General features: G+C 55.1%; 1 protein-coding gene across 2 annotated transcripts in view; it reads right to left on the bottom strand.

Annotated features, from left to right (window-relative positions):
• Positions 1 to 19743, bottom strand: part of ADAMTS14 (ADAM metallopeptidase with thrombospondin type 1 motif 14) — a 77838-nt gene that overhangs the window by 26623 nt on the left and 31472 nt on the right. The window contains exons 4-9 of one of the 2 annotated variants that reach the window (XM_038534220.1): positions 18918 to 19108; positions 4331 to 4414; positions 3475 to 3631; positions 2764 to 2869; positions 854 to 997; positions 230 to 362 (exon numbers count right to left, since the gene is read on the bottom strand). In XM_038534220.1, the coding sequence (XP_038390148.1) occupies positions 230 to 362; positions 854 to 997; positions 2764 to 2869; positions 3475 to 3631; positions 4331 to 4414; positions 18918 to 19108 (815 nt within the window). The remainder of the gene's footprint in view (positions 1 to 229; positions 363 to 853; positions 998 to 2763; positions 2870 to 3474; positions 3632 to 4330; positions 4415 to 18917; positions 19109 to 19743) is intronic. The other variant, XM_038534221.1, reaches the window with a different exon arrangement.

Below are 19743 nucleotides of genomic sequence, written 5' to 3'. Positions count from 1 at the left end.
CATACACCTGCCTCCAAAGGTGGGACTGGGTGGGGCAGGTATGCAGCAGAAGGTGGCAGGGCCGGGCTCTGGTCACCCTGCATTCCCCCATGGCAGGTGGCATCAGGCTGTGAGCCCATCACCAGGCCACCCGGCCAGCTGGGAGGAGGGAGCTCTGTGGATGCCCAGCCTGGGTCACAGAAGGACATGGCCCTGGCACCCCAGCAGGCAGAGGCTGCTGGGAACTCACCGCAGAACAGGTGTGGTATCCAGAGCCGAAGTCAAAGCGGCATTGCTCGTCCATCGAGTAGTCAATGCCCGGCAGCTCTGGGGGCCGGGGCCAAGCAGGCGCAAAGGGGTCATCGAGGAGGCAGTCGTAGGAGCTGCAGGTGGAGATAAGAAGGAGAGCCAGGCTGAGGCAGGGGTTCCTACGCTTCTGTTTTTCCAGAGCTGGGGGTTTAAGGAGCAAAGATGGCCTGCAGGAATCAGCCCCTGCTACCCTCTGCTAGGAGCTGTGTCTTCCTGGGAGGAAGGGATGGTTCCCGGAGGGCTCACTGCACTAAGGGAAGGAAAGTCAGCCTGCCACATACTCTGGGGGCCCTGGCTGGCTGCCGCATGACGCTAATGACAGTGTCTCTGCCACACCTGCCCCCATCCAAATCCACTCTGCACCCATTCTTGGCCTTGAGCTCCAGAGTCTAAAGCTTATCCTGGGCCTCAACATCCCTGGAGACCCAGGAGCCAAGCAGCAAAGCTGGGAGCTGAGCATGTGTCAGGGACAAGGTGGTACCGGAGAGAAGATGGCTGGGAGTGGGGGATGGAGTGGCAGGCTGCATGCTCCCCTGTCCCCAGCCCGGAGCCGGAGGTGACCTACGGGAGGTAGCGGCTGAGCTCCACTTTGCTGCAGCGGGACCAGTGGAAACGGTGGAAGGCAGCCTGCACCAGGGGTGCCATGACGCTGCCCAGGCTGGTCTCATCTGCACAGCCATTCCCCTGACCGTCGTGCTCCATGCCGAGCCTAGAGGGCGGGGGTGGGGTACAGAAGGGAGCTGGAGTCACGCCAGGGAGCCCGTCCCTGTGAAAACAGGCAGGTGGGCCAGCAATAGGACAGCATGCACCGACCAGGCTTCCGACTGTTGCTCAGGGCCTCAGTTTCCCCACCATGCAGGAGGAAAGACCACCCCTCTGAGTGGATGCTGAGGCCCCACCCTGCTTCCCAGGAGGGCTGGTTCCATTCTGCCCTCCTGCCCCCTCCTCCATCCCACCCACATCCTCAGTTTCCAAGGCCAGCTCAAGCCCCATTCCCAGCCCAGACACCCTCCCTGGCCACCCCTGACCCAAGGGCTGACCTCCCACAGCAGGGGCCACCTATTAACAACGTACACGCCATACACGTCTCCCCACCAGGCCCAAGGCCTGCAGGTGCAAGGACCAGGTCTCTTTTAGTCCAATTCAACCTCATTTACTGAGTGTGTCCACGTGCCAACTTTTAAGCTTCTCCAAGACCCCGAGGTACGGAGCACAGAGCTTTGTGCATGGTACGCACCCACCCCGTGGCAAAGTTCAAATTGTAACATCTGTTTCTCATCATTAATATTTAATGTCAAAGCCCAGAGGTTGTAAATTCTCAAATACTCCCAGGTGGCCGCATCTGGCCTTGACCACCAGACAGACGCACAGACCTCTAAGGCTGTCCTGGTCTCTCCACAGAAGGCTCTGCTCTGCGAGGAGTGGACACCACCCTCACCCCCCCACCCCCACCTGCCACACACAGGAGGACAAATTCCTGACTCTGAAGTATGTGGAACCAGGGGCTTCCGGGAAAGGAAGGGACCCCTGAAGGGTCCCGTATGTCAGCCTCCACGTTGTAGAGGAGGAAGCCGGGGGGCCCCTGAGGGACAGAGCTAGCATGAGGTCCACAGGGGCCTCCTGCACTGACAGAGCTGGCGAGAACAGGGGGGCAGCCCACAGGAGGTGGTAGGCTCCCTCTGGGCTGGCCCACCCCACTCCGTCCTGGGTCCTGCCCCCTGCAGGAAAGAACCCTCACTGTGTGTGTGTGCACGTGCTGGGGGCCCGGGAGTGCGACCCTCGGTTCTGCCCAGGGAGCAGACGAGGCCAGGAGGCATGACTGCAGCCTGTGCACATCACCAAAGACAACCTGGATGACCGTGGCTCACTTGCTTTCTCCGGGAACGTAGCCCCCTGGCCTACTCCCCCCTGCAGTCCGTTCCTACAACACGGCCCGGCACACAGTAGGTGCTCAAGTAATAGTGGTTGAATGAATGAATGGATGTGTTCTAAACAAAATCCAGGCCCAAAGATCAAGCAAGCCAGCTGCCAGCCTGGCCCGAGGCCTAAGCCCATGAGCGCCTGTCTCCGATGGGCGCAGGCCAGCGCTCCAGTGTGTCCTGAGCAGTGGTATGGGCTGGAACGGCTCTCGGAAGGGCCTCAGGTTGTGGATGGGATGAGGGACAGAGGTCACCCAGGGAACAGACCACCTCCTCTGATGGGACGCTGCACTGACCTGCCCAAAGGCAGGGCCACATCAGGTTCTCCACGGCCCTGGGATGTGGGGGCTGTACCCCAGGCAGGCCCAGATCTGCCATCTGGGCCCCTGGGCTCCCTCTCCATCAGGGCTGGGCATCACCACTTGGGCATCTCCTCTGGCATCTCCCGGGACTCTGGGACAGGGGCCTGATCTGGGTTTAAGCCCCTCACACCCACAGGACTCCTTGGATCTCCCAGCACGGCCCACCCTCCTGGGTGCCGCTTGCACACACTTACACGTGGCCAGTCTCGTGGGCCACCACAAAGGCTGAGGAGAAGCCATCCTCGTGGTTGAGGGTACAGCTTCTCAGGGGGTGGCACATGCCAGTCACAGGCGCATACCCTGCCAGGGAGAGAGGGCACAGAGAGGTCACAGGAAGGTGAAGCAGGACTCAACGAGGTCTGTGTCCAGCAAGCCACCATAGGGACATGCTGACGTGGTCACTGCCAGAGAGGGCTTGGAGGAAGAAGGATCTTTGCAAAGTCCACCCCCCACCCAACAGTAGAGCAACCTGAGCCCAAGGCTCCCACATCCTAACGCTCTTCAGCTCCCCTCGGGGCCTCTGCAGTTTCTATGCTTGTCAGCCTTTCCTCTAATCAAGACAGTGAGACTTCCAGATGCCCCAAGCCTGCGCACCGCCAACTTCCACGCTGCAACCCCCCAGCCAGCCAGTCAGTTGGTCAACAAACACACTCCATTCACAGCCACTCGTGGGCTCAACCAAGACAGCAGGGACCAGAATGAGGACCCATTCACTTCCCCTGGTCCCCAAGAAACCAATTCAAGTTTGGCCACCTGTCTGGCCAGGTCCCATCTCCAGAGTCCCATGACTCTGTTGACAGAGGCCCTTGCCCCTCAAACCTCCTTGGAGTGGCTCCAGAGAGCCCAGCCCCGGACCTCGGCCTCTGCCTGCAGCTGCTCACCCCCGGCCACAGCTAATACAGTACCTTGCATACCTGAGGGCCCGAAGTCTTGCCGGGTGAGGAAGACGACGTGGTCGTGGTGCTCTGCGTGGCTGGGGTCCTGGCGCTGCTGAGAGTGCGCCCAGCGACACACCTGCTCCAGGCTGCGAGAGGGGTTCCCACGCTCGATCAGGCTCAGAGACTGGGGGCCAAGAACATCAACAGAGGGGTGATCACCAGAGCCGCCAGACCGTAGGGGGCACCCGCCACTCCCCTCCCACTGGCAGAGGACACTGAGGCCCAAGGGTCCCTGGGTCCTCAATAGTCCTGACTCCAGCCCTCCAGCACACAGCCCTCCCACTTTAGGGAGAGGTCACGCTCCAGGCCCTGTGCCAGGACACCTGAAGCCTGAGACCTCAACACGCATTCTCTCTCTCATCCCTCAACTGACTTGCTGAGCACTTCTATGCTTTACCACCGTCTCAGGTAATCCTCACAAAAGCCCCTGAAGGCAAGTCCTGTTGCTACCCCATTTCAGGGAAAAGAAAAGTCCAAGATTGCAGAGCCCAGGGCTGCAGCATCCAACCAGAGCAGGGCTTGTCTCGGCCACTGCCCCACCCTGAGCCCATCTCCACCTGGATTCCTCAAGGAGAGGGCTCTCCAGCTGCAAGGTTGCAGGACGGTCCACTTACTAGTTTGGAGGGAATCTCCCAGTTCTTACTTAACATCCCCAAATGCCTCTTCCCTGAAGCCTTGGTTATAATGGTCTCAGGGTTCTGATCGTGGAAACAAAATGCTTCCTGAATGCTGACCAACCCCACGCCATTCCACAGCCAGTGCAATGCATCGGCCCCACACCCCTTCTTCCTCCAACCCCTGCCTGTTGGTGAGGAAGGGTTACCTGTCGGTAGCCGACCATAATCAAGCGGACCAGCGCGATGTTTATGTGGGTGCCCAGAGACTCATCATGGTAAATCTCATCCACCTGCAAGGAGGAAAGAGCATGTGCTTTTAGGGGAAGCAAATGTGTGTTAAGAGCCTACCACACAGGGATCCCTGGGTGGCGCAGTGGTTTGGCGCCTGCCTTTGGCCCAGGGCGCGATCCTGGAGACCCGGGATCGAATCCCACATCGGGCTCCCAGTGCATGGAGCCTGCTTCTCCCTCTGCCTGTGTCTCTGCCTCTCTCTCTCTCTGTGACTATCATAAATAAATAAAAAAAAAATTAAAAAAAAAAAAAAAAGAGCCTACCACACAGCAGGTCTGAGCCAGGCACCAGGGAATGACCATGCTATCTGGATTGATCCTCAACATGGCCTTAGCAAGGCAGCCATTCTTATCCCTACTGAACCGATGAAGAAACTGAGGCAGGGAGGCAAAAAAGGCCTTCCCGGGGCACGCAGCTAAGAAGCTGCGGAGTTAGGATTCAAATCCTGGCCCAGCTGGCTCCACCTACGCACTCTCTCCATGAAGCCAAGCGTGAGGGGACCTGGCCTCAAACTCAGCCCTCTAAGATTCATCTTTCCATGGCTTGGACGAGTCCTTCCACAAATGTCATCTGGCCCCAGCTGCTCATCCTCACATCCCTGTGTACCTCTCCAGTTGCCACTGGAATCATCTGGCCGATGCCCCTGGCGCTGCTCTGTGGTGCCCAGGGAACTTTTCCAGGACAAATCCAAGGAGGGAGAGAAACCAAGGGCCTTAGAAATGCAGAGTCTCAGGCCCACCTCCCAAGTCAAAGTCTGCAATATGACCACAAGCCCCAGTGATTCTCAGCCATGGTCAAGTTTGAGGAGAATGGCATTGGAGAACTCCCTTCTCCCACAGGCCCAGGAACTGTGGGGCAATGCCACACACAGCCCACCAAAGAATGCTGTCCTCCCCACCCCCCTAATCAGGAGACCCCAGAAGACATTCCATGACAGATGTATAAACCTCTGCCTATCCACACCCAAGGACAGGGAGCTCACCCCCACCCCCAAGAGCCCATCTCCTGAGGATGCCCCTTGAATAATTCCAGCTTTTTAAAAAGGTTTTATTTATGTATTAGAGAGAGAGAGAGAGAGAGAGAGAGCATGAGCACAATCAGGGGGAGGGGCAAAGAGAGAGAGAGGGAGAAGCAGGCTTCCCACTGAGCAGGGAGCTTGATTGACCAGGGCTCCATCTCAGGACTCTGGGATCATGACCTGAGCCAAAGGCAGACGCTTAACATACTGAGCCACCCAGGTGCTCCTCAGCTTTTTTGTTTTAACTAACTTATTTTCTGAATATAAAACATTTCACCCTATAAACTTTGAAGAGTCTAAAAAAGGTGCAAGAAAAAAATCTACCATCAGCCAGATCGATGTATGATAACCACAGTTAGCATGCTGCTTGCCATGTGTGTGTATGTGCATCGGGCTCATTTCACAAAACAGCAATCATACCAAATATACTGTTTATATGTTGCTCGTTTCATGAAACATTATTCGGTATGTTTAAAAGCATCATCTGCGATGTCTGCACGTGATGGGCCACAACTTATATAACTAATTGCCTAGTTGGCCATAACCCCAGAGAGGAGTGGCTTGCTCAGCAAGTCAGCATCAGCACACAGCATGGTTACGTAATACAGCTACTGGGGCCAGGGTCCTGGGTTCAAATCCCACCTCTGCCCTGGATGCCGGGTGGCTCGAGGCACATTAGGCAACTCCTGAGGACCTCTGTTTCTGTTTCTGTAGAATGGGGATCGTCATGGCTGTCATAGCACTGGCATGTGGACATCTCATGCCAACTCAACATCTGGGAACGATGAGTGGGCCACACAAACAGAGAGGCAGAAGTGGATCCCAGCCTCTGACCCCCTACCCACACGTCTTTCCTGGCTGGATGGAGTTTCATACATAGCCCTCTTCTCACCGCTTCCGTCTCTCTGTGCCCCTCAGCCCATGAGCAAAGAAACCAGCCTACAACCCACAAAGGGACCGCTGTCTACCAAATGGAGAGGAGCAGCGCTGCCAACCCTATATATGAGACTCCCACAGGGAGAGGAAAGCCAGGAGGCGACCGGAGGCCTGCTCCTGGGCCAGCCAAAGACAGAGCAGGCTGGGCAGCAGAGCTTGGCAGCAGAAGCCGTGTGTACCACAGAGCCCCCACCCACTCCCCCAGAACTGGAAGCTGCCCCAAATCTGAGCATGCAGACTTTAGAGCAGCCTGTGTCAGGCTTCCTTCCACCAGGGCCTACCTGGCACCCATGTCTGGACCCAACTGAGACCAAAGTCCACAGCAGGCCTCCCGATACCCCAGCATAGGGAATGACAGAAAGTCCAATGGGCAGTGACACTTCCTTCCACCCTCCTCCCCTCCACAGCCCACATCACGGGGGCGGTAGTGCCCAAATGTGTAAGGAGATGATATCCTTCTCAATCTACGTGTCCCTGACTTATCCCAGGAGAACTGTGGTGGAGGCGGGGGTGGGGGGCACATGTGGTGGGGGACCAATCGGCCACACGTACATTTCCTCCCTAACAGAATTCCAACCTAAGAATTCTTTGCTGTTCTGCTGAATTAATAATCAGCTTGCAACAGAATTTTACTCTTAAATAACCTTCGCATCTCAGCCCCTCCAACTCAGAACATGGCCGTCCTTCTCCATGGGTTATGGTCAACGTCTCAGACCTCCCTGATGTGCCCTGTACACATGCAGACCAAAGACAGGGTGATAAGCAAGGCATGGTCTACACAGCCACATCTGCACCCCACATGGATACATGTAAACCTACCACCTGCCCTGGGGCAGGGAAAGAGAGCAGTCCCTGGAATGCTTGGGTGGAGGCATCTGCAGGGCCGCTGGGCATTTGGAAATTCTCAGGCCTGTCGTCTTCCTGCCCCGTCTCTCTCCAAAGCGGGCCAGGCAGATTGCTGCTGGAATCCGGCCGTACCCTTCATTACTGTCCCCACATTCAGCAGGTCAAACCCACCCACCAAAACCTCCAGTGACTTCTGCTCCAACAGCTGGCATCTTCAGCCCAAGACACTGGGAGGTACTCACAGAGGGACGGAGGAGGAGGCCGCTGCCTCTCTGAACAGGAGGGAGAATCAGAGCCCGAGCGTCCAACACTGGTGGGGAGGGAGTGGGACCTCCTGATGCCACCTCCCACTCCCAGGGAACTGGCCTAAATGCAATATGGAGCAAGCAGTAAGGGACACGCCATCTGGAGGGACCTTGCTCAGCACAGCACAGGACTCTGAAATAATCTGGAGGCCAAATGCTTCAGGTGACTGGTGTACCCAGACCCCAGGGGTTGGGGGAAAGGGAGATGGTGTACACATGGGTGGGAAGGGTCCGGGAGGGCTTGCTGGAGGTCATGGGCCCTTTACAGGAGATGGACAGAGGTTCAGAGCAAGAGAGAGAAAAGTAGGAGTCATGTGGAGGCATCAAGAGAGCCCCGAGGCCTGTGGGAATCAGGGCAGCAGAGGCCAGCCCCTCGTGTGATGGGGAATTTCTTCCCAGCCTGCGCTTGTACACTTTCAGCAACGTGTACGCGCAGCCTGTTAGAAAGTTCTGGGCGCCATGAGCCCCATTCGACCTTCCCACCTGCCTCCTCTGCTGGCCTCAAGTCTCTCTGGTCCCACTGAGCACAGCTGCTCCATTCCTGGGGAGAGATGGGAGCCATGGTCTCGGGGGATCTTCTCTCCGTGGCTCATGTCAGCCAAAGAGAAAACCTTCCAGGCGGCAAAGGAGGGGATGGGCCACTTGCCAAGGAAGGGCCATCTGGTTAGGAGTAGGTTTTCAACAGTGACAAGGGGAGACACTGAAGTAATACCATCAGAGCACCCAGATAAAGAACCATCTGCCCGCGATCCTGGCCCAGCAGACCAGCTTTCAAGAACCACGATGAAAGACGACTTATCAAGGAAACGGAACCTGAGACAGTTACGCAGACCCCACCAAAGGGTTTGTAGCCAGGGAAGATGGAAAGTGATCCCCAAAAGGTGGCCCAAGGCGCAAGAGTGGATGAATAGCTCTGAGGGGTGATAGCACCGTTCAGCAGTGAGTGACAGTCTAGTCTTTTTCTTTTACTACATAAGGGTGATAAAAATTAAAGTAATTCTATTTTATGACTATTCCATCATTTTAAAAAAAAGGTGGGAAAAAATAATAAATAAATAAAATAATTAAATAAATAAAATAAAATAAAATAAAGGTGGGGTTGGCCCTGCCATTCCACATCTCTGAGGCCCTGGCACGTTCTTTTGCACACACCCCTACCACCCCCAGCCCTTGAGGAGGACCTCAGGGCTTTGATTCAGCTGAAGCTGTCCTGACCGTGTGCACAGGCCAAGGAGGTGGCTGGACAGGGTTCCCATGTCCACCCAGAACTGCAGAAGCCGCCTGGCACAGGTTCTGGCCACAGCCACGAGCTGGTGCTGGAACCACAGCCAGGAGGTGCAGCTACCTGAGAGGCCCAAAACCCCTGGAACACACACACAGGAGGCCCCCTGACCAGCTCCGGTCTAGCTGTGCACTCAAGGACTGGCTCTGTCAGCCTCTGCCCCTCACAGCTGCCTCCCAAATGCCAGAGGTAAGGCCAGTACGCCAGCTCTGGGGGGACCAGGAATCGCTTCCCGTGCTTGTGGGCACCAACGTGACGGCAGCAAGACACACCCACGGGGCAGAAAAGAACACTGTGTCTGGTCTCCTTGCTTCCCCACCTCGGCCAGCCAAGTTCAACGTCATCTGCCAAGACCCCCCGGTTAGGGTTCCACCTCACGTGTTGGCTTGGGATGCCCACTGGGTATGTGCTAGAAAAACAAGCAAAGGTCAGGACTCTCTCTCTCTCTGGCCAAGGGGAGACAAAATAGAAGAAGGGAGAAGCTACGTGATAATGAAGCAGAAGCTAGAAACCCCTAGGGTTGGAGGAAGAGCTGCTATTCGCTAAACACCTACGACATGCCAGGCACCATGCTGAGGGCTTGCACACGACCTCTTTTCAACCTTATGGAGAGAGGAATTGTTCCCCTTTCACAGGTAAGAAAGCCAGGGTTCAGAGAGGGTAAGTAACTTGCCCGTGGCCACCTAGCTGGAAAGTGGGAGGGCTCAGTTTAAACTCAGATCTTCGTGACTCTTGGCCATTACACCCAGCTGCTTTCCAGAACCAGCCCCTGTGGCAGGCTAGCTGGAGTGGGCTTTCTCTGGCCTGGGAGAGAAGGTAGGAAAATGGGTTTCCACATCCAGTCAACAGCAACACAGCCAGCCAGGGAGTCATTGCAAGAGCCCCTTCTCTGTTTTCCTGTAACCCTGCATGGGCAGGCCCCCTGGGGGCCTTGTGGTCAAGCCCGGGCAGCAGGAAGAAGGGAAAGAGCGTCTAATGGGGTGGGAGCTCTGAATCTGTTTTCCTGTCCAAAGGGAGGGTCAGACTCTGGGTGGCTACAGCAGAAATGCCAGGCCTCTGTCTACGGCTGGAGGGCAGAGCTAGGCCCCTGGGGAGCCCATAGGAGGGCAGCTGGCAGCCTTCTCTTCTGGACCAGGCCAAGATGGGCTTCTCCTCGTCAGTGTGGAGACAGGGTCCAGCCGAGAATGCTCCCTCGCCAGCCCCGAGTTCCCACACTGCTAGGGAACACTGCTCCGAGAGCTCTGGGACAGCATGTCCCCCTGCTTGCTCAGCCAGGTTGAGGCAGGTCCCAAACAGGGAGGGGCCGTGCTGGGAAAGCATGACCCCGAGGTCTCTAGCCCATCCCCTGTGCAGGAGAGGGCACGAACTGCTTCTCAAGGGCTGGTGCGACCACAGCCCCTGCCCGCCCCATGGAACCTCCCAGCAACCTGCCCGGAAGGAAGTACTATCCCAACTTTTCTTCTTAATTAGTTTACTTTGATTTTAGAATAGCTTCAGATTTGTGGAAAATCTGCAACCATAGTCCAGAGAATTCCCCTGTTTCCCCTATGATTAACATCTGCCATGACCATGGTACCTTTGTCACAACTGCTGAACCAACAGGACATATTATTATTAACCAAAGCCCATATCTGTTTCAGATCTCCCCGATCTTCTCCTAATATCCTTTGTTTTTGCTCTGAGAACACATCCAGGGCACCAGGTTACATTTGGCCACTGCATCTCCTTGGGCTGCTCCAGATTGTTCCTCTCTGACAGTTCCTCAGACTTTTCCCGGGTTTTGATGACCCAAACAGTTTCGAGGAATACCGGTGAGGGGTTTTGCAGGCTGTCCTTCTGTTTGGGTACGTCTGATATTTGTCTCCTGATTAGAAGGGGGGTGGGGGGCAGCGCACAGGCCTAGGGGAGGAAGGTCACAGAAGTGAAGTGCCACCTTCCCCACATGATGTCAAGGGTACCTGGTGCCAACAGGACCCGCCCCTGACGAGGCTGACCTTCGACTGCCTGCTGGGACAGTATCAGCCCCCATGCCGTGCTCTTCAGAACAAAGTCACTGTGCACAGCCCAGCAAAACAGCTTTTAAGAACCATGATGCAGGAGCAGAGGTAAAACTCACCTCCTAGAGGACAGAGTACATCAGTTATTTAGAGTTCTTCTCCTCCTATCTGCTTATTTATTCTGTCATTTATCAGTATGAACCTGTGATATAATTAGGTTATAATATAAGATGGGTTATATATAATTCGATGCCACATTATCTATTTTGTTGCTCAAATTGAAATTGTCCCAGCTTTGGCCACCAGGAGCTCTCTCAGGTGGCCTGTGTCCCTTTGAACACACTCTCGCTGTTGACTCTGGGGCGTTTTATTTTTGTTTCTTGAGCCCCTCCTTACGTTCTGGCACTACAGGGTCTTCATCCTGGACATTCTCGCTTGGGTCTAAGAGTCAGCCATTCTTCAAAGGTGCTCCAAGCAGGATGGCACATGACCCGTCTTCCTAACAGGGGACAAGCAGGCCCACAGCGACAGTGGAGCCTGCATGAGCTCAGCAGCCAGATTCGGAGCTCATGTCCAGCCTCTGCTCATGCACCTTCCCTGGTCACGTATGACCTCTGAGGCCGAACAGAACGGAGACAGCACTGCTTGAAGGAGAGACCTGGCCACAATCACCTGTCCTGCTCTTTCTCAGTCCCAGACCCTGGGACTAGCCCTTTGTCTCCCAGACCTGGACCTTCCAACCAGAGGGCACACAGCGACTCTGCAGACCAAGTGCTCCAACAAGCTCTGCATTGCATGTATCTGAGATGCTCCCCTTCCCCCGTTTGCAATCGCAGCGGGTCAGGTGGCAGTTACAGCATGTTGTCACCATTCATGCAAGCAAAAATCTCATGTTATTCCTGGTGGCTTCAAAGGCCACCACAACCCCTTGACATTGCTGGCGGTCAGCCACTTTAGGAGCTATCTGAAAAAGGAATGCAAATCCTGGTTGCCTGAAAACCTCCATTGCCACCTTCCAGTAAAATCAAGAAGGCACCCACATCAAAGCTCGCAGAACAGGTCCTGGCTTGCAGGAAATCCCAATGATAAGAGTGGGGCACTCCTGCAGCATCGCCCATACTCCAGATGGCATAGGAGACAATGCTGTGTGGAGAAGCACACACTTTGGTGGCTCTGTGCTGAAAGTGACTTGGACAAGGAATACTCTGAACGGAAGACGTTAAGGGAATACCTTACTTTCTCACACTATCCTACCTACGTATGTACTCAAGTAACATATGATAAAAATCTAAGTCCCAATTAAGTGAAAAAAGCTTTTCCAGTGAGTACAAATAAAACTCTAAGTGATAAGAAAACATCATTATCAGAGTTTAAAGGGTAGCACTTTTTCTGTTGTTGTTGGGTTTTGTTTTTTGTTTTTTTGTTTTTTTTAGATTTATTTACTTATTTGAGAGAGAGAGAGAGAGCGCACGCACATGCACGAGGGGGTGCAGAGGGAGAGAGAGAATCCTGAAGCAGATTCCCTCCACTGAGCACAGAGCCCAACATGGGCCTCAATCCCAGAACCCCAAAACCCTGACCTCAGCCTAAATCAAGAGTCAGCCGCTTAACCAACTAAGCCATCCAGACACCCCCACTTTTTCTGTTTCTTAGATATGTAAAATAATAGAACATCTGATAATCGATGGGTTCAATTTTGATGATATATGGCAAGTATATGTCCACATATGATGTGTGAACTCTGGATGTGTGCACCTGATTTGGTGTGGCACATGTGGTACATGTATCTACACACACACACACACACACACATCTGTGTTATACATACGGATGAGTAGATGTGTGCGCATGTACACACACATGCGTGGAAACATGCACCCTATCTGTGCTGTGTGCACGGTGTGGGGGTGTATATCAGTAATACTCTGTGGCCTGCAGCCCAGAAACCCTGCCACCCCCAGCCCCCAGCATAGGGCTGACCTATGCAGTAGCCAGAGCCGGGCCCGGTTTCCACCAGACCGGGATGCTGAGCCCTGACCCGGGCGCTGCTCTCACTCCCACAGCACGTGGGCAGGCCCTGCCTCTGAGGTCACCAGAGAGATCTTGGAGGCTGAGACTGCTCTCCGAATGGTGGGAAGAATGCATTGAGTTTTCTGATTCTTTTCTCCTCCTCTCCTGGCTCAGCTGCTCCATCTTCTCCCCACAAGTTCATGACCATGGCCCTATATTTCAAAGGGCTGGGTGCAGGCTGTAAGTGGCTCTTCCAGCTGTCTCAGAACAGCATGCCCCTTCAAGGTTCCCAGAGCCCATAGGGTGGCCTGAGTGGTTCTCTGGCCATCCAGGCACTTGGCCCACCTCAGGGCCAGGCCACTTGTACGGGGTGGTTCCAGAGCACACAGGGATGGACCACCCAGCCCAACAGAGGCCCTTTCACGGGCCCTCAATGCTCAGCACTTAGGCCCCACGACTTGTCTCCACAAGGCAACAGCCTTTCTGCCCCAGGTCAGCCTGTCTGAGTGTAAAGAGAGGCCCCGTGGAGGCCTGGAAAGGCCTGAACTGCCCATGACCTCACCCGGCTGAGCCCAACTCTCCATCCGAGCGTAGACAAACAAACCTTGCAGAGAAGCCTGCGGACAGAAGGTGAGGCAAATGTTAAGCATTTGGAACAGGGCCCGGAATATGTATGTGTGCAATCTCTTGGTTGGTTTAGAACTTTTGCTTCCCACTTTGGGAGCTGAGGAGAGGTCTGGGAGGTCAGCCCAGGAATAGGATTTCAGGAGTGTGACCTCCTGTATGACAACTGAGATGCCTGGCATGAAAGGGCTCCGTCGACCATACGGCTCTCACCAGCGTGAGGGATACTCATTATTACTATGTCTCCCCTGCCAGGAACCCCAGCATCCCTGCTTCTGTGGAGCACTCTTCTCTTCCTAGGGGATCTACTCCGAAAACGCAAATGGTAGCATGTGGGAACTGGGGCTAACAGGGGAGCACAGGGCCCCTGGCCACCAGGACCACTCCGGCTGCGGGCACCCCGTGTGCCACAGGATAATGAGCAGCAACCCCAGGCTCTTTGGGGGTGTCAGAAACATCCCACCCCCTCCCGCTGGGATAACCAAAAAATATCTCCAAATCTTTCCCAGGGGCCCCTGGGAGGCAAAACTGCCCCCGTTAAGAACCACCACCACAAGGTAAGAAGATTTTGCGTTTAGTTTTGGGGGCCTCGAGTGCCCTAAAAAGCAGCAGAAGGTTTTTAGAAGAGAGACAGGAGAAGAGAACAGATTAACAAGAGAGGGAGGGGGAGGATTTGTGTCCTTCCAATGAGCAGGGAGGATGAGCTGCTCCAGAGGCTCACATATCCCCGAACGGAAAAGGTCTGGCGAAGCAATCCTCTGTCAGCACGAAAGCAGTTTTTTTGTGGTGTTCCAAACCGGCCTTTATGATGAATATTTAACACAGGTCTGTGCCAAGAGAATGCCACCCTCCCAAGCTGAGGCCACCAAAACCCTGGTCTGACAGCCATCTGGGCCAAGCTTTTCCAGCAGGGCATCTGAGAAGCCTCAGGAAGGGGCCCCCGACGCACAGGTCAGAGGGGGTAGGACCCACTCTGAGACACCAGGCAATGTCTCTCTGGCAACCACACCAACACCTCTGTGGTGTCAGCCTGGCCGGGTGGGGTGGAGGGCAGGGTGGGCAGGAGCCTACCACCCCAGTGGGTAGGCTGCCAAGAAGGGCCCGGCTGTAGACTGGCTCATGAAGACCGATGAAGGGGCCTCTCTGTTTCCTCACCCTCCCTCTGCTCCAGCTCTGGGCCCTCAGAGGATCCCTGCATCCCCCTGTCCAAGGGAGTCCTCACCCACCCCCAGAGATGCGATGTGTCACCCCAGGCAAGCAGAGGGCCCCTAACAGTGCCTGATTCTCTCCAAGGCCTTGGCAAGCAAGCCTGGCCACAGCCAGGAGCCAAGAGCAGGAAGCAAGCCCAGGGGTGAAGCCTCAGAATCCTGACTCCGATACGGAGACCCATTATGGGATGAGGCTCCTTCCACAAAGCAGCAGCAGCCTCCCTACCTCCCAGGCCAGGAGCCCATGATCTTCCTTCTCCCTCCTCCTCAGAGCTGCCTGCCCCAGGTCCTACCCAAGCAGCAGTGGGGGAGAGCACAAACTTTGGAATCAGACAGATCCGGGTTTGAATCCCAACTCTGCCTCGGATTATTCTGAGCCAAGTCACTTTGCTTCTCAAAGCCACAGTGGTCAAAGGAATGTCACTGGCACAAGGCCACAGTGAGGATTCACGGAGCCTGTCTGCGAAGTTCTCAGCCCCGTGCCTGACATGTGGTAGGTATGGGAACGATACTGTGATATTCGAGAAAGCTCAGCGTCCCTGTTTCCGAAGCCTTCCCGCTGGCCCATCACAGCCTCAGCTGACTCTGGTGTCCATCCTCTCCTCCGCTCCGCCCCCCCCCCCCCCCCCCCGCCAAATCTCAGCTCCTGAGAGGTCTCTGCCAGCCTGGCTGCCCCCTCGTTCCTGCCTCCACAACCCTGCCATGCACGCTGGCATCCTCGCCAGGCCTGCACGCTCCACCTCACCAAACCCTCCCGCCATCCAACCCCAAGGCTGGCTCAGCTCCAAACCGCCCCAGAGAGCCTCTCTCCCCAGTCCACAGGGATGGCTGCTTCCTCTAAGCATCTTCAGCACTGCCCCAAAGTATTCCGTGGGCTGAGGCTTGTTTTTACAACCAGACCAAAGCTTCTAGAATAAAAGTCTGTCATACGAGGCATACACCAGGCACTCACTAAATGCTGAATACAACTGCTCCTTTATGTTTCAAAGCTCTCAAATGGTTCCCCAGCCCTGAGGTGTGAACAAGCTTTAAGGAGAGTGACCTGGTACAGATGGGTAAACTGAGGCATGGGCAAATAAAACCCATGCAGGGCCCACCAGCAAGTGAGGAGGAGAGAGGAGGGAGTCCTGCCACCAGCTGCAGCTGCATGAATCTGTATAGCACATCCCCAGGGTAATGCAAGGGAAAAGTGAGAGGCACGATGCCCTGAGAGCTGCCGTAGGCAGGGCCTGATCAGATGGTTCTGAGTATTTTGTTATGGGCTTTGGCCCCTCCTCTGGGGTTAGCACAATGGGACCATACATCCTGGGAACCGGATCTCTCCATGATCCTACCAGACCAGCGCTGGCCCCACAAATCAGGATCAGAAATGGTCACAGGCAGGTAGGCAGGCACTCCGAGGAGACAGCAAAGGGACACCCTGTTTACTGGCTTCGTGAAATCCCTCAGGAAATTAGTGTTTCAAGCATCCCAGCCAAATAAAGTTCCCACACAATGAATGGGCTGAGCTGCTGGTCCCCTGGGAGGAGAGGTGGCCAGCCACCCATCCGCTCACCTCCATAGGCCAGAACTCTGGTTGGCTGCCCTCTGCACCTGGGGAGTCAGGACCCCACTGCTCACGTACCCCCCGTGGCAGCAGGGGTCGGCACACAACAGCTCCTCAGGGGAACGGGCCTGCCTCAACTTCCCCTTCTATTCTCACCTCCACAAGGCAAGCCAGCAATGAGCAGAAGAACCAGCCTCAAAAAAAAAAAAAAAAAAAAAAAGAACCAGCCTCAAGCAGCCTTCAGGGACCTCTAGAAGACATTTACTCTCCTCCCCTGCTTTCTGCTAGGTGGTAAGGAGAAAGAAAGTGGCACCAAGCTTACGGAAACAGCAGTCTCCAAGGCAGGCCCTCGGGGCGCCAGTCTTCAGTGAGGGCCAAGCAGGGAAGCTCCCTGGCCAAGGCTGTGAGTCATGGGTCAGAGGTCAAGAGAGCCTGAATGGGACAGGGGCCTGCCTTTCTCCAATAAACGTCCTCAATAAAGTCCAGGGGACATGGGGAGGGATGCCGGGGAAGGAGGACTACTAGGCAGGCAACTCCCCTCCACACCACGAACCTCAAGAACTTGGTGGCACTTCCCACTCACTCGCCACCACCCTCCACACGGCCCCAGATCTGAGAGATTCAACGAGATCCTTCTCAGCAAGTCGCATCTCAGTCTGGGCAAGCATTTGGAAAACAGTTCCAAAAGCATACTTTGCTCTACCGAAAACAGTATCTCCTTACATGATTCACCAGCAGACCTCCACCACTTAGCTGCTTAGGACGGTCACACAGCCAGCACCCAGGGGTGTGTCCTGAGTGAGGCTGCTCCCCACCAGCTCCAGGAACAGGGACGCAGCCCATATGTCAGATGGGCCACCAGACTCCCTGCCATCCCCTGGAAGGGCGCTCTACCCGGGACCCCGGCCAGGCCTCAAACTCAAGAGAATAATTATAACATGTACTTTGATGGAAACTGCATTGTCCACAGCACACCTTTCAGCCTTATCTGAATCTGCTTCCACGGAAGCTACCTTAAAACTGAGAGCTCGACACCTGATAGCAACGTACAATCCCTGCCTAGAGATGCACAGAGTCGGGCTTCTCCTCCACCCTGTCAGCAAGGCCATTCTGTTCTCTGTTTGCACATTCATTTCAAAGAGTCCTGATTACAAATGTTTCCATTCTTGGGGTTCTCTTTTGAAAGGGTTATCACATTTGCCTGGTTCTCTCACTGATTCGGGAGTGAAGTAAAATCTTTAACACTTAAAAAAAAGAGACTTTAACACTTGTCCGTTATTTCTGAGAGTCATGTGTTTACCTTTTCCTGAAAAGTACCTTTTGGCAAACTGAAGGTCTCTGGGACTGAATAGGGCCTGGCTCACCGGCTCACACCCCTGGGGTCTTCAGCCCCTACTCTGGACCCAGACCCAGGCTCCCAGCACCCAAGGGCTCCCTAAGGCCTCCCTAGCTCCCTCTCCCTCCCCACCACTCCTGTTCTCCACCTGCTGGCTCCCGTGGCTAACCCAGCTCTCCTACTAATGGGATTAGTACTTGGCTGTCTGGCCTGAAATTCGACTAGCAGTCTAGAGTCTGGGTGGGTGGTCAGGTGCTCCAGGGAGGTGGGTCTGTCCATATTCAGTTATCCTCTTTCTGTCACAAACAGCCCCCTGTGGTAGCCTTTGCTCCTTGCATCCCAAACCATAGGTTCCTAAAGGGACAGAAGAATTAATATCCAAACAAAGAGGGGGTGAGGGGAGCAGACACTGGGGCAGCCCTCCCCTCTCCCTGAGGCTCCTTGTGATTGGATCTAATTTCTAGCCTCCCCCTTTCCTTTACACCTTCATTGCGGACACAAATCTGCTGCCTTCCTGGTCCCTCTAAGCAGATGCTGGCTCTCTGCCTGCCCCCTAGACACCATTCGCTTCCATATTTACCCATCACCTACCAGGAGCCAGGCACTGTGCTGGGTGCAGTCAGGCTCAAAAAAGTATAAGATAAAGCCCCCATGTCAGGACCTTTCTTCAAGGGGCTTAGACAAAGAACCACTTTTATACACACACAGACCACACAACCGTAAGAACCAAGAGGGGCAGGTTCGTCACCCCAAGAGATGCCTCTGCAGATGTATGAGAAGCTCTGAAAACCCCAGTGGAAGTTTTACCGTTTTGTGGGAGACATTTACAGGCATAAGAGGACTAACCATTTGTAAGGGCATCTCCTGAGCTGGACCAGAAGAGGGGGATGATTCAAACTCTGGAAACTCTCATCAGTGAAGGCCAAGACCTAAATCTTGGCATAACCACCTTTCTGTTCTCGGTGAACACCAAAGTCCCACCTTCAGGGCCTGGGGGTCCCACCTCACACACCAACCCCAGCCCCAGCTAGCGTTCGTTGGCCAGTCTTCCCAGCCTGGGATGGGGCATTATCTCCAGATGAGGAATCTCAGGGAAGTCGAGGTAACTCCAAGGCATGTGAGCCCATCCTACCCCCCAGACCACACCTGCCTCAGGCTCTGAATGTGTCCCAGCCCTGAAGCCACTCTCCCCAGGCTCCTACCTGCTGGGGGGGCCGGCGCCCAGGGCCTATGGGCACCTCAGCACAGGTACGTACAGCTGAGACCAGGCCTCAGCCTGGGGTGGACATCAGGCCAGCACATCCACCAGAAAACATCAGGCTGGAGAGAAATAGTCTATTCTGGCCACAACAGGTGGCACCCCACCCCCCGCCCCATGACACAGGGACACTCACGATGTTCATGAGGGTGAGGATGTAGTTCTGCACGTGCTCCTTGCCATGGAAGCGCACCACCGAGTCATCCACCACCAGCAGCACCTCGATGCTGTAGCTGCCTGCCTTAGCGTGCCGCCGCTTCCTCTCTCCGTCGCCCAGCTGGTCCCCCACCAGGCCCAGCAGGTTGGGGAGGTCACCCAGGCCAAAAGCTGCCAACCAGGAGGAGAAGAGAGACAGGGGTCAGACCCACAGGAGAGGCTGCCCCTCGGATGCCACCCACCAGCCCACTCAGCCCCATCGTGTGGGTCCTTTCCCTGCCTCTGTGAAGCCAACCCAGCATGAGGCGGTTCCTTCCACACGGCTTAACTCATAGGCTGGTGCAAAGGGCTGGTGCCAGGCCACGGCTCAGTCTTTGAGGCAATGAACAGCAGAGAAGGGGGATCTGGCTGGGAGTCGCAAGCCTAGGTCCCAGTCCCCACCCAGTGCTATCTGCCCCTGTGCCCTCCCCTGGCCCATTCACTCCTCCAAGTCCCCCTCCCCTCCTGTGACACAGGGATGAGGTATCCTTGATCTCTTACCCACATGCTTGTTATAAAAGTCACAGGTGGCAGTGGGTGGACACACCTCAATTAAGGGGAAAAATCGTGGTGTCACTGCGGCCTATGCAGGGCGTTTTAAGAACCCCTGGACTAAGCTCCCCCCCAATCCCTCCCCATCACTGCCAGCAACCCAAAAGTTTACTACCACCACTTTTCCTTTTTGGCAAAAAAGCTAAATATTTCTTTAACAAGGATTTATGAACTTGTGTGATATAATCAGGGAGTTGTCAAACCTTTTCTGAAAG

Source organism: Canis lupus, chromosome 4 (genome assembly GCF_011100685.1).
Source record: "Canis lupus familiaris isolate Mischka breed German Shepherd chromosome 4, alternate assembly UU_Cfam_GSD_1.0, whole genome shotgun sequence".
In the NCBI taxonomy this organism is placed as follows: Eukaryota; Metazoa; Chordata; class Mammalia; order Carnivora; family Canidae; genus Canis; species Canis lupus.
The sequence above is the reverse complement of the archived record's forward strand: the minus strand, read 5'-3'. Positions and strand labels throughout refer to the sequence as shown.